Below are 12486 nucleotides of genomic sequence, written 5' to 3'. Positions count from 1 at the left end.
TTTTAGTAAAATTTTCACAGTTGGTTTTATAACTAGCATGCTGACAGGGTGCTTTAGCTGTCAGAGATTTGGCATAGTGAAACATTTGGGTTTATTAAAGTCAATTCTGTCAAAGCATCAAAAGTAAAAGATAAAATCTGCATTGCATTCAAATATGACCTCATGCATTGATTTCCCCTTTTAGTCATTTTAAAACTTCCACACAAAGTCCAGCATAGCTAAGGGCAGACACAGTTGTGGAAAGGGAAATGGAGTTTTAAGGGTTGTGGTCGTAAAGAGAGTTCTCTTGCTAAAGTCTGAAAACGTTTTTACGCAAGTTGCTGAGTTGCCGTCTTCACAAATCGAAACCCGCAAGCGCAAAATGGAAGGCTTTTTATTGCAGCATTTACTTTTTATATTTAACGTTACTGAGCGTTGTGGGCGATCAGTTGATTTCTTGGAGATGTTGGTGACTGTGGGAGCCGCAGACTCTTAGCAGCACTAAAGCATCTTCTGGATGCTTTGACGCTTTGTCATTTTGCTGTTCTTCCCCTCTCGTGGAGGATGCCTTGCGGTGTCCATTAAGGGCAGCATCACACCGACGCTAATTATTTCCCGCTCTCTCATGATGGCGGCTGCGCCACACTTAAACAAAAAACACATATCAACCTAACTAGGGGTAATTAGCAGGTCCCTGTAAGGCGGGGCTGTGCTCGGCAACATGACTGCTCTGTGGATTCTGCTAATTCACTTCTCCTCATCTAATTACCCCACACAAACATGGCTGTTTGTCTTTCCTGAGAGAGAAAGTGTGGAGGGGGGCGAGGGGGGTCTGGTATCTTGGCGATTGTAGCAGCCCCCAACCGCCACGATGACTATTACCCACACACTCGACCTGAGGCTCATCGATATAAAACAAACACAACCTTATGTAATATAGAAAGTAAGAAGGCTATTAGTGCTGTTCTGAATATTACACAAGTCATAAAAGAGAAACCGTCATTAATATATAATGCTAAACTGCGCTCGAAATAGCATCTCTTTGACCATCAGAAGTGCATTTGCTTTAAAAAGTTAAGCTGTATGCATAGAAAGATTGTTTTTTTTTTGCATTTGAATATGCAATCTACCATTTTCGAGTGGTTGCCCACCCCTGGGATTGCTTTTAATGACTGCAACTCTCAAGCACCATTGGACTATTTTATTATATATGAATATAAATATAAATTTACACTCCGTTAGAAACGGCCACAGCTGTTTTCGAGGCAATGGTTTGAGTTAATTTTTGAGAGAATTGTAAAATGCCTTAAGAATTGCAGCTGCCTCAATTATGTACTTAATATTGTGTTTTTAATTTAATTGTATTGTATTGTGCTGCTTTGTGTTGATCGATACAGTAGGAGATGGGAAAGTGGAAAACTTGGTGGAATGGAAAGTCAGGACACAATTCTGCTCATATCTGATCTATTTCATGCATGGGCACTAATCACATGGTGTCCTTAAATTAATTAAAACAATAAATTTGTATCTGCATGTGTGTTATACTTGGATGTAATATGTGTGCGTTTGAGATCTTGGTGGTGGGACAGGCTGTCTTTCAAAGATAATAACGCAATGCAGAATGAAGGCCAAGGGCTCCAACTGGCAGAGAGAGAGAGTGAGGTGGGCTTTGGGCACGTCCCCTGCTGAGGACCCCAAACACTCATTAACACGTTGCTCCGGCACATAAAAGAGAGGACAGCATGCACCCTAACTTAGCACTGAAAAAATACTCTAAACACACTCGTGTACGTGAACTCACGTGAAAGGTGTGGTGGAAAGAGTTTGCCATCTGGGATGATAAAAGTCTCAGAAGAGAGAGAGGGAGAGAGAGAGAGGTGAGTCTTTGTCATCAACATATCAAGGTCATTATTCTTAAACACTGCTGTGTATCTATTCTGCTCTGATTAATGGAGCTTTCAATCAAGTTTGCCACATTGCTATCCACTAACCCTTACCAAACACACACGTGTGTGAGCCCTCTCACAGTGTTGGTTCTGTTATGAGCTGCTGCGTACGTGTATCTGTTCTCCACCTCTAGGACAACGAATGGACACGCCAGCCCCCCCACACTCCTTTAAACGACCATGGGCCATCTGAAGCACAACATTCCAATAATATTAAACACTGTTTTATGTCACCAACACATTTCTGCTACATTTGCAATGCCCAGTTCCCAGACTTGCGCTTCATGCAACGCTAGCTTGACAGCTATTACGGTAATGAAACAAAAATAGATGTCACGAGCGGTGCTCACTGTAGATATATGTTAGAGGCCTACTGAGCGCAGCCATGAAGTATATGAGCGCTAAGAATATATCAGAGAGATGTTTTTTGGAATGACTTTCTTAAAAATCATTAGTCTCCTCAGACGGCACTCTCCGCAGCCCTGATATCATTGAGCTTGACCGTGCCACAGTCAGTCTGTGTTTGAAAACACAGTGTGTGGGTTCGGAGCGATTCCGCTAAGCCTTGTTTGTCTTGACCTCGAGTCACCTGTGCGGTCATCGTGTGTAGTTACATTTTGTAGCTTTAGCTCATGTCTTTTAGCTTTAAAGTGCACTAGTATATAGTTGATCTTAAAATGTCATAAAATTACCCTTTAGGACGTCAATGAAAACGTTATATTTTAAAGAACATTGGTATCCAAACAACATTGACTTCCATTCCATGGACACAAAACAATTGAGGCATTTCTCAAAATGTCTTCTTTTGTGTTTCAAATAAGAACATTGTAAACACATTTGTAACGACATGAGGGTGAATAATGACAACTGAATTTGTATTTTAAATATCCCTTCAAGTGTTCCTTAAATGTACAAAACACTCTTGATAGTTTTTGACAAGGCGATTCAAATGAACCGCTAAATATTCCGAAACTCGCATGCAAGCTCACCACCGCCCGTGTCCCGCTTCACACCCATCGGTCTCCCTTTACACTACCCCATGACACGTTGTGTTTACGTGCGCGTTTGGCGTGTACGTGTTTGTCAAGGCCGCGGTCGGAGGCGGGAAGACTCGCAGCTGAGGTGTGTGATGCGTGTGTATCAATCTTCTACTGCAGCGAGAGAAATGGAGCCCTGTAATGACGGTGGCCCTGCACTCTAATGGAGTGTGTTCTAGAGGGCCCCCTCCAGAGACTCCCCTCCCCACTTCCCTCCTGAGAGGGCATACGCTTACCGGAAAGGAGGGGGGAGAGTGGGCGGTGATGAAAGAAACATGCAAAAGGAGAGGAATACGGGAGGAATGGAAGAAGGATGGAAGAGTTTAATAGGTAGGTTATTGGCGCAAAGGGGTTTGCCGGCCACTTTTATCCTTGTCTCAGCCACCTCCTGCGCGCCAGCCGCGCTTATGACTGGAGAGATGGAGGGATCGAGAAAGAGGAATGCGGAGGAGAGAGAGAAAGGTCCCTTCCTGCTCCTCCCTCGTTGCCATGGTAGCAGGTTGTGCTGGCATGTGCCTTAGTTGGCAGTGCCTGTACCTCTGGCATGAGGGTACCTGGGGGAATCAGTGTGTGTGTGCGTGCGTGATTGAGTGAGGAAAGGTAGGGAGTGTTCAAGGGTTACTGCCACCATCCATTTTCCCCGAGATTAGAAGCTCTCATGGATGAAATAGTGTAGTTAATGCACCTTTTGTGTGTTTGCGTGTGTGTGTGTGTGTGTGTGCGTAACCGCTGCTCAGGGCTCTATCAGCATAGTGTCAGTTAGGGGCCGTTCTCTTCCCTGTCCAGACGGCGTTCTCACCACTGGACAGATGGCCATACCCCTCCTACCCCCAGCCCTGCCCGCACCACCCTCCAAACCACCATGACGCCCCCACCTTCACCCCACCTCTGCTCTGATGGGGATGAAATAAACTAGAGCACCTCAACGCTTCCTTATCCAAATGCTCCCCCTGATACCGAGAACCCCACACACATCTACAAACTTCTCATTTCGCTCCCCCCGGCTCATTTCCACCTGCCGTCCGTGCTGGGTCGGAGCCCAATGTGAGACCCTGGCACTCCTCTGGCCGGTCTCCGATCCGCAGGCCCCATTAGCGTGGTCTGCTGCAGAGCGTAATGCAGCACCAGGCCTGGCCAAATTAGAGCTGATCAGAATGTGTGGAGCGCAGGAATGGCCACCTCCTGCTTCTCTCTGATTGCACAAGTCCAGGATGATTAGACAGGATGTTAAGCCCGGGGGAGCCGGTGAGGAGCCCTCCCTCTCTCTGGCCTCCACTTCCTCCCTCCTTTTGCCGCTCCCTCTGCCCTCATGTTTCCTCCTTTTCGCCTGCTCTTTTTCTCCTCTTGTTATTGCCTTGTTGTCATTGTATTTCACTTAATATTCTGTAGGATCTTGTGGTGCCTTAGATGTAGTTCACCTAAAAATGCAAATTACTTTCTGTATGACTGTGTATCACGCAGATGTTTAGCAAATAACCCTAATCTTTTTTTTATATACAAGCGAATGAGGAGTGAGGCTGTCCAAAAATGCCCGTACTGCATTCTGAAGTTTTCTGAAGCCATACCATAACTGTGTTTGGAAAGTGCAAACATTTTCATCTCTAGTCCAATATCTAGTCTAGTTTCATTATATGGACTCGAGCAACTTTGAGGTACTGCTGAAACTTTGTTTTATGTCCCGATAAAGAAAGAAAGTCAAACATGTTTGGAATGACACAAGGAGGACTAAATTGACGCTGACAGGATTGTCATTTTTGGGTGAACTGTCCCTTTAATTTGCTCAAACTTATCAGTGTGTCCTGCTCTAATTCTGTCTCCGGATCTCTCACATTTTATGTGTCGTCTTGTTTCGCTCACCTCTCTCTTTCTCATTCACTCAATCTTGCTCTCTCCTCCCTCTTCCTCCAGTCTCGTGTGTAGTCCTTTCAGCGTAGAGCCTTTAATGTGATAATAAGGTGTGAAAAGGGAGCCACAATGGTGGAAGGAGGATTGCAGTGGCAGATTTCTTCACTGGTCCTTACCACGTGCCACCAGTGACTGGGTGGCTTACGCCCAAGCGGCTCTTGAAGCCTCGGGCCCCTCTCTTGCAATCTATTGTAGCGGCTCACAGGAGCTTTGATGCATTTTGGACTGGGACTAGACACATTTAAGCTGTGATTTGGACTGAATGGCTGTGATTTTGAGTAATTTTCGCAAACCCTATGAAATGGTTTTCCCTGAAACAGGATGTAGCTAATAAGTTCTGTCACAGAGATTTTCCCACAAACTAATTGATTTTATTAGTATTATTAGTGAGAGGGATATTTTCAGTCATAAAAGCATTTGATCGGGCTAAAATGTGTGTAAAATTATGAATATTTTTGGTGTGATTTATTCTGGACAAGGAACACAAATTTCATTTTATAAGGTCTTAAACAGTTCTTATGTTTTTCTTGTTGTTTGATACAACCTGCTTGTGTATATATATATATTATATTAAAGCCTTTTCTCTACCACTGACATTTGCACAGGCTCTGAATCAGCACATATATATATATATATATATATATAAAATACAATACATAACAACCATCAAATAATTACAATGGTTTGCTTCAGCTGTTGATAGCAATCTCTAGTTCTCATGTCTTTCCCCTTTCTCTCTGGTGTGTATGTGTGTGTGCACAGATGCGACAGTATCAGAGCGAGACTCAGAACGAAAGGAGAGCAAGGCGGCAGGAGAGGATGGAGAACAGAGTGTGACGAGTCATGATGAGAGGGTGGGAGAGGAGGATCTAGATGATGACTCTATCTTCACCTGTGACAACTGCCAACAGGACTTTGAGTGCCTGGCAGACCTGACCGAGCACCGTACCAACCACTGCCCAGCAGGTTTGTGTGTGTGTGTTAATGTGTGTTTCTTAAAGGTACCATGAGTTCACTTGGTATATTCCTGCCCTCTGTTTGAGCATACCGACGTAGCAACATTGGTTTGGTAGGGAATTTGTTGTTTTCCTATACGGTAGTATCCAAGCCGTGCAATGACATGAAAGCTGATTGAAAATAATCGTTTTTGAAATTCCATGTGTTGGTGCAGGAATGATGCACGGTGGCTTTAATTTCTCATTCCTGAGGAAATAATATTGGTAGAAGCTGGAGGCAGTGGGGTTAGTGCGAGGCCGCTGGCTGTTCTAGAGTAAGTTTTCTCCCGCAGGAGACCGGTGTTTTAAAGCTAACACGTGGTACACGCACACAATAGCCGTTATTACAATCGCGGTAATTAATGAAACGCTGAAAGCGGCCCTGCAGGGGCATCTGCTTCCTAGCAGATTAATCAAGGGCCGCTCCTTAACAAGCATAAAAACTGAGAAGAGAGAAAGACAGACAGACCAAGAGAGAGACAGAGAGACAGAGAGGGAGAGAGACTTGTGGTTTCAAAACAGAACAGCCTTAGAGAGTATATTTTTTTAAATCCTGCTGTATCATCTCAGTTTGAATGCATTTATGAAGTAGCAGTAGTTTAGGTGATGTTTCGAGGATCTGTTGACAGAAATGCAATATAATATACATAACTATGTATTCAGAGGTGTATAAAGACATTACATAATGAAGCGTTATGTTTTTATTACCTTAGAATGATCTATTTATATCAACATACAGCGGTCGGCCCCCTTGCATGGAATTCGCCATGTTGTTTCTACAGTAGCCCTTAATGGACAAACTGTGTTTGGAAAAAAAAATTCTCTTTCGGCAATGAGCGAAAGTGTGTCCACATCTAAGTGTTGTGTCAGCCACAGTAATGCTTCGAAAGGGAGGGGGTAGTGAGCGGTTTCTTGCAATTTGCAACCTCACCGCTAGATGACACTAAAATGTATACACTGGACCTTTAAATATTATTGTATTTTATTTAGTTTGGTCTTATTTCATGTTTGCTCAAATAATTTTAGATTTTAAAGTAAATATAAAAAAGGACATAATACATTTCTGTCAAATCCTTTAAAGTTTTTGACACACTCCTGGGAGCTTGTCTAGTGGGTAAGAGAGTAGCATGCCGCTTGTGACTTCATCAGATAAGGGACAAACGCACGCCATTTTGTGTGTGTGCGAGTGCGTGTGTGTCAGGGAGGCCATGTTGTGGAGAGCGTTGGATGGTTCCCATGGCCCCTAGGAGTGTCTGGCCAATATCAGCAAACCAACAGAAGGCTCATAAAGCCACTCTATCAATTTACAGTTATTATTATGATCGCATGCCCGTCAGAGCAGGAATATTCGCTCTCAATTCAAGCACAGCCACACCACGCCATGCCATGAAATGAAATTTCTATTCCCTTAACAGAAGAGAGACACCTGGCTATAGAATTACACCTGGAATCCTGTCATACGTTTGTGCTGGTGTGTGTTTGTTTGTGCATTCACCTGTGTTTGCGAGCCTGGCTCATATTTTCACACTTTCGACAATGATATAACCTCTGATATGGTTGCTATCAGTCCCTGTCGTCATTGTCTTTCTTCATCTGACTCGTCATCTTTCTCTGTTTTCCTCTCTTCCCTTGCTGCCATTGATCGCTGCTAATATGAGTTCCACAGGAGACGATATTAGAGATGAAGAACGTCTGCCCTTCTATTCCTCCACATGTCTTTGGCTTTACTTATACTGTTACATTACACTGTTTCTGTTTCCTAATGCATATATCTTCTAATACCTATATATTTTTTCAACTAATTCAGTTTGCAGTAGGGTCTCAGAGTTTGGACATTTTATAACATGACATTGCAAAAAAAAATGAAACCTACAAATTCAATCTTTTAGTATTTTCAACAAAAATACTATTCTTTTCTCCAAATAGGTGTTTATACAGTTACTAAAAAGAAGTGGAAAACAATTGACTTCAGTGTAAAATATATCTGTGCCTAATTGTTTACAGCAGATGTCATATTTTTTGAAATGGCTACCTTTATAAACATTTCTACATTTAATCCTCCTATTTCTTTGGCACGGCACTTTTCTAAATGACCCCACGCCCCTGATAACATGTCTGTTTACAGAATTGCAGTCACACATTTAATGGCAATGCGGTCTGCATACGCCTGCATGTTTGCGCGAGATCACACTTTGCTGGGTTTTGGACGCCTCAGTATTGCCTGGTCTGTGTGTGTTTATATTTGCGTGTGAATCTGTTGGGTCATGAGTGTAGATCAGCGTTTGTGAGCACAAGTTTGAATGTGTGGGTGATAGTGGAGTGTGTGTGTGTGTGTGTCGTACCGTGGGCTGATTCTAAGGGGAGGCTCTACTGGAGGAAGAATCTGGAACACTGGTTCCCTAAGGAGCGCTTGGAAAAAACCTCAGATCAAATGGAGAACATTCACTGCGCTGCTTCGCTCCACTGCCCTGCAACCGGCCAAGGTTGGGCCCTGGCTGTTAACAACACTCACCTCTCTCTCTTTCTCTCGTCCCCTTTCCTGCTGTCCCCTGTGGCGTTGTGCAGCTGACCCTCCCTCCCCTGTCTGCAACAGAAGGCCCTAAAGCCTCCTGGGGTAGGCTCAGTTTTAGAAAGAAGCCAGGTTAGAATTCAAAGTGATGTGCGTGGACCAGTGGGGCCCGTTCAAGTGTGCTTTTAGCCTTAAGTACTCTTGCTTGCATATATGTGTTAATTTTATACAGTCGTGACTATAGAACATATAACCGCATATAACGAAATACATATTTTCATAATCAACTAGTTTTTGCCTGAACTTATTTTTAAGGTATTTTGCCTTGCGCACTGCTGCTTAAAATAGAAACAACAAATGGATAAAACTAGACAACCTTACTAAATGACTGTGGTCACCCATCCCTACCTACAAGCAGCTCATGTGGCAGGACCCGGGGGGAAATCAGGCTGGGCACAGGACACACACACACACAGAGGTGCACGACAGCTGAGCTTTTCTAGCTTGTCCCAATCAAAATTCCTTTGACCTATTTATTTTAAAACCACTAATTTCAAACACACACACATCTGTGTATAAGATGTATGTCGGCTTGTGTTTCCGAAACAAGAGCGAATGAGAAAGACCAGAAAGAGGACTTTTGGGAGTAAGCCAGAGAATGCTTGAGTGATGCAGGCAGCCGTGTGGGTAAACGAGAGAGCTGTCAGTCAGCTGGGAGGGCGGGCTCTCCACCTGTCAGATACAAATAGGAGGCGAGTGCTAATTAACCCGCCTTCAGAAGACTGAGGGGAACGGCAAGCGCTCCAGAGAGACTGACTCGGGGAGAGAGAGAGAGAGAGAGAGAGCGAGAGAGAGAGACAGAGAGAGACAGAGAGAGAGAAAGAGAGAGAGAGAGAGAGAGAGAGAGAGAGCGAGAGAGAGAAAGAGAGAGACTGAGCGGGGGGGTTGGCAGTCAGTAGAAATAGCTCTACATCGCTCACACTCTCTCTATCACTGCTCAGAGAGAGAGAGAAGGGAGGGAAGATGAATTAGAGGGAGGCGGGTTTTTTGGGGCCTTTTTTGCCACTTTTATTTATAGGTGTAGTCGAGATAGGACAGGGAATGATGGGTAGAAACGGGATGGAATGGGGTCAGTAAATGTCACTAGCTGGTTTCAAACTCTCAACGGCCCCTCGGTTCAATGCGCACCTGCGCTGTCCTCTAGGCTAGCCATTAAGCATCAAATTAAGGATTTAGCAATAGCTTTAAGCTTTGTACACTCTTGAAGATAAAGATGCTACAATTGTTTTTTTGACATGTGACGCCATTGATAAAAATTTTTTTGGTTCCCGGAAGAACCTTTCAATCAAAGGTTCCCAAAGGAACCATTTCTTTTTCATCTATTTTATAGACCACTTCAGGAAATGTAAGAAATGTTGGTCCAGAAGAGTTTCCTGTTTTATTCTTTGAGATTTAATTGTATATGTAAGATTTAAAACTAAAATAACTAAAATTGAAACCGAAAGTGCTTCTGGACCAGTGTTTACAATCTTGCGAAATAGTCTAGAGTCTAAAGAATTTTCTTCCCTATACAAAGAACCTTTGGGGAAACTGAAAAATGATGTGGGTGTTAAAGGTTCTTTATGGAACTGTTTAGTAACTTTGTATTAGCATCTATCGTACTATTGCTCTTTTATGACATATTGCTTATTGGTCCCTGAACTCTTTGTAAGTCGCTTTGGATAAGAGCGTCTGCTAAATGACTAAATGTAAATGTAATGTTCATTCAAAAATTTGTTAATTTGCCAAATCACTTTTTTTTTCAAAAATCCAGTTTTTTATTATGTTAATATGTTTTTATTGTGTTAGGTTGCTGTATTATCTTGAGGTATTATAACTTAATCAAAACAACAATTTGCAGTTTCATTGATATTATTTGGAATGCACAATAACATTTTTAATAAAAAAATGTAACGTTTTTTTTTGTTTTCTGCTTTTGCTAAATAACATTATTGTCAGGGGAGTCATGAACTTTTTGCCTTAGACGAGATGAAACATGACCAAAAAAGTGTTTAAGAAACCTAGTTCTTTGTAGAAGTAAGATGTGTTACCATTTTAGCGTTCAAAGGAGACCGAATCCTTCGAATCCTGACACCAAGAAAAATAGCAGCTAAACTTGACAGCCAGTGATCATCATGCAGTTTTATTGCATGGAAAAGAGCAGATTTGGCATTTTGATAATAACTCTTGTGTTATTGGTAGCTAAAGGCATTGTCAAATTAGCCAAAATATATGAACACACAAGGGTGGGAGATGTGTGAGACTTTAAGAATGACAGCCGCTCCAATTCCGCGCAAATCAAGATTTCTGGAGACTTCTGTCAGCGCAGATTCCTCGTGGCCTTGGTGAATCTCTCTCTGTAGATCTGTAACTTTCAATGCACACAAACTCATTTACTTTAGTAGACATGCTCACTCACTGACACACACAGAGCTGTGTGCCCTCTCCTCTGCAGGCAGGCGGCTGGGTGGGGAGTTGTGTGCCTGGCAGGCAGTCAGAATGTAATGGGGGGTATGTGACAGGGCCTCTGGGTGGTTCGGTCCCTTGAGAGACCGCTGTCACCCCCCTCATTCTAACGCTAAACACACACTCAACAGCCACACTCGCCCAGGGCATTTTGTATCACAAATGCATATTCTTTTTTCACCTATCCATCCATCTGTATGTACGTCCCGGCTAACCAAAGACCCCCCAACTCCTGTCTGTCGTCACGGCAGCAGCTGAATCCAGGGAGGCCAAGACTCTTATTAAAGCTGCAGATCATTTTCCATCTCGCTTCATCCTTCAGAGAGAGAGAGAGAGAGAGAGGGAGAGAGAGAGAATGAGAGATTGAGAGAATAGTTTGCAACTTGATCTGGCTGTACTGAGAGAAGAGAAAGCTATGCAAGGAGAAGGACAAACTCAGATTTTAGTGCCTAAAATTAACTTTTTGTAGTTTTATTTCGTGGATAGTTGTGTCTTGACATACATTTTGTATGTTTAGTCGACGTGAGGCTCTTTAACATACAAAGAAAATGCACAACAATCTCAAAGTGTTTGACTTAGTTTACGAAAAATATACATTTGAGCCCATGTCCCCTGAATGCTCAATAAAAACTACACTTGAGCCACATCCTATGGTTAGTTAAACTTTTTATCCTTTGGTCATCTCTTATGTAAACCAACACCGGTGCCCTCTTACAATAAAGATTGAAGACGCCTCTGCCTATACCAAAGAATCGTGTGTGTGCGCGGGCACCTTTGCGTGTCGGCGTGTTTGCAGAAATCAGACTACATGTGTTCCCTCAAAGTGAGTGCTGCTTTGTGTGTTGGTCCTCCCTCACCCCCTCCGTTCCCTCTCTCTCTTTCTCTCTCTCAGAGCCAGAGGGTGGCCTGAAGATTCCTCCACTAAGCCTTTGGCACAGATACAAATGCAGTCACAGCTGGTTGTAAACTCAGGTTTTCCAGGGAGAGCAAAAGCCCTGCCTCCATAAGAGAGAGCGAGATTGAGGAGGGGAGGGAGCGCGGCATGCTGGGATAGAGAGAGAAAGGGAGGGGGTGAGACGAAGGAGGGTTGTTTCAAAGCACACTGGAAGTCATTTTTCATCACAGGGTTCATTTTTCACGATGAAGTTCTTTTCTCTCTTCGTTTCGTTTCTTTTCTTTTCTCTTTGTTTTCCTCCTCTTTACGTACCAGACTCCACTTATCCTCCGTTTCCCCCCTTCGCTTTCGCCTCTCTCGCATTCAGCCCCAGATTCTCCTCTTTCCCTCTTATAAAATATGGATGGCACCAGTTTTGGGAGAGTTGAGAGGCTCTCTGGCAGAGAGTGCGGTGCTCCGTGTCTGCAGAGACCCGGCTTGTGCATGCACCTAAACACTTCACTGAGCAATCTGTCAACATGTCAGAGACACATGTTTTGTTAAAAAAAGCAGAAAAAAATGAGGGAAAAAAGTGCTTCCAGAGGGAGTAATGGCTTCCCACCAGGACTCCGAAAATGCTTTGAATTCAGCAGATTTCTATTGCGGGGGGACTCCCCTGGGGTGCCTTTTTTACAATGCCTGCATTTCAGAAATTTGAGCCAAAGACCCCTGGGGG

The 12486-nt window shown here is 43.5% G+C and overlaps 1 protein-coding gene across 1 annotated transcript in view; it reads left to right on the top strand.

The window, feature by feature from the left end:
- Positions 1-12486, top strand: part of znf423 (zinc finger protein 423) — a 135570-nt gene that overhangs the window by 31107 nt on the left and 91977 nt on the right. The window contains exon 3 of the mRNA XM_079466138.1: positions 5630-5833. Coding sequence (XP_079322264.1) covers positions 5630-5833 — 204 coding nt within the window. The remainder of the gene's footprint in view (positions 1-5629; positions 5834-12486) is intronic.

This window comes from Barbatula barbatula, assembly GCF_947034865.1.
Source record: "Barbatula barbatula genome assembly, chromosome: 10".
NCBI lineage: Eukaryota > Metazoa > Chordata > Actinopteri > Cypriniformes > Nemacheilidae > Barbatula > Barbatula barbatula.
The sequence above is the reverse complement of the archived record's forward strand: the minus strand, read 5'-3'. Positions and strand labels throughout refer to the sequence as shown.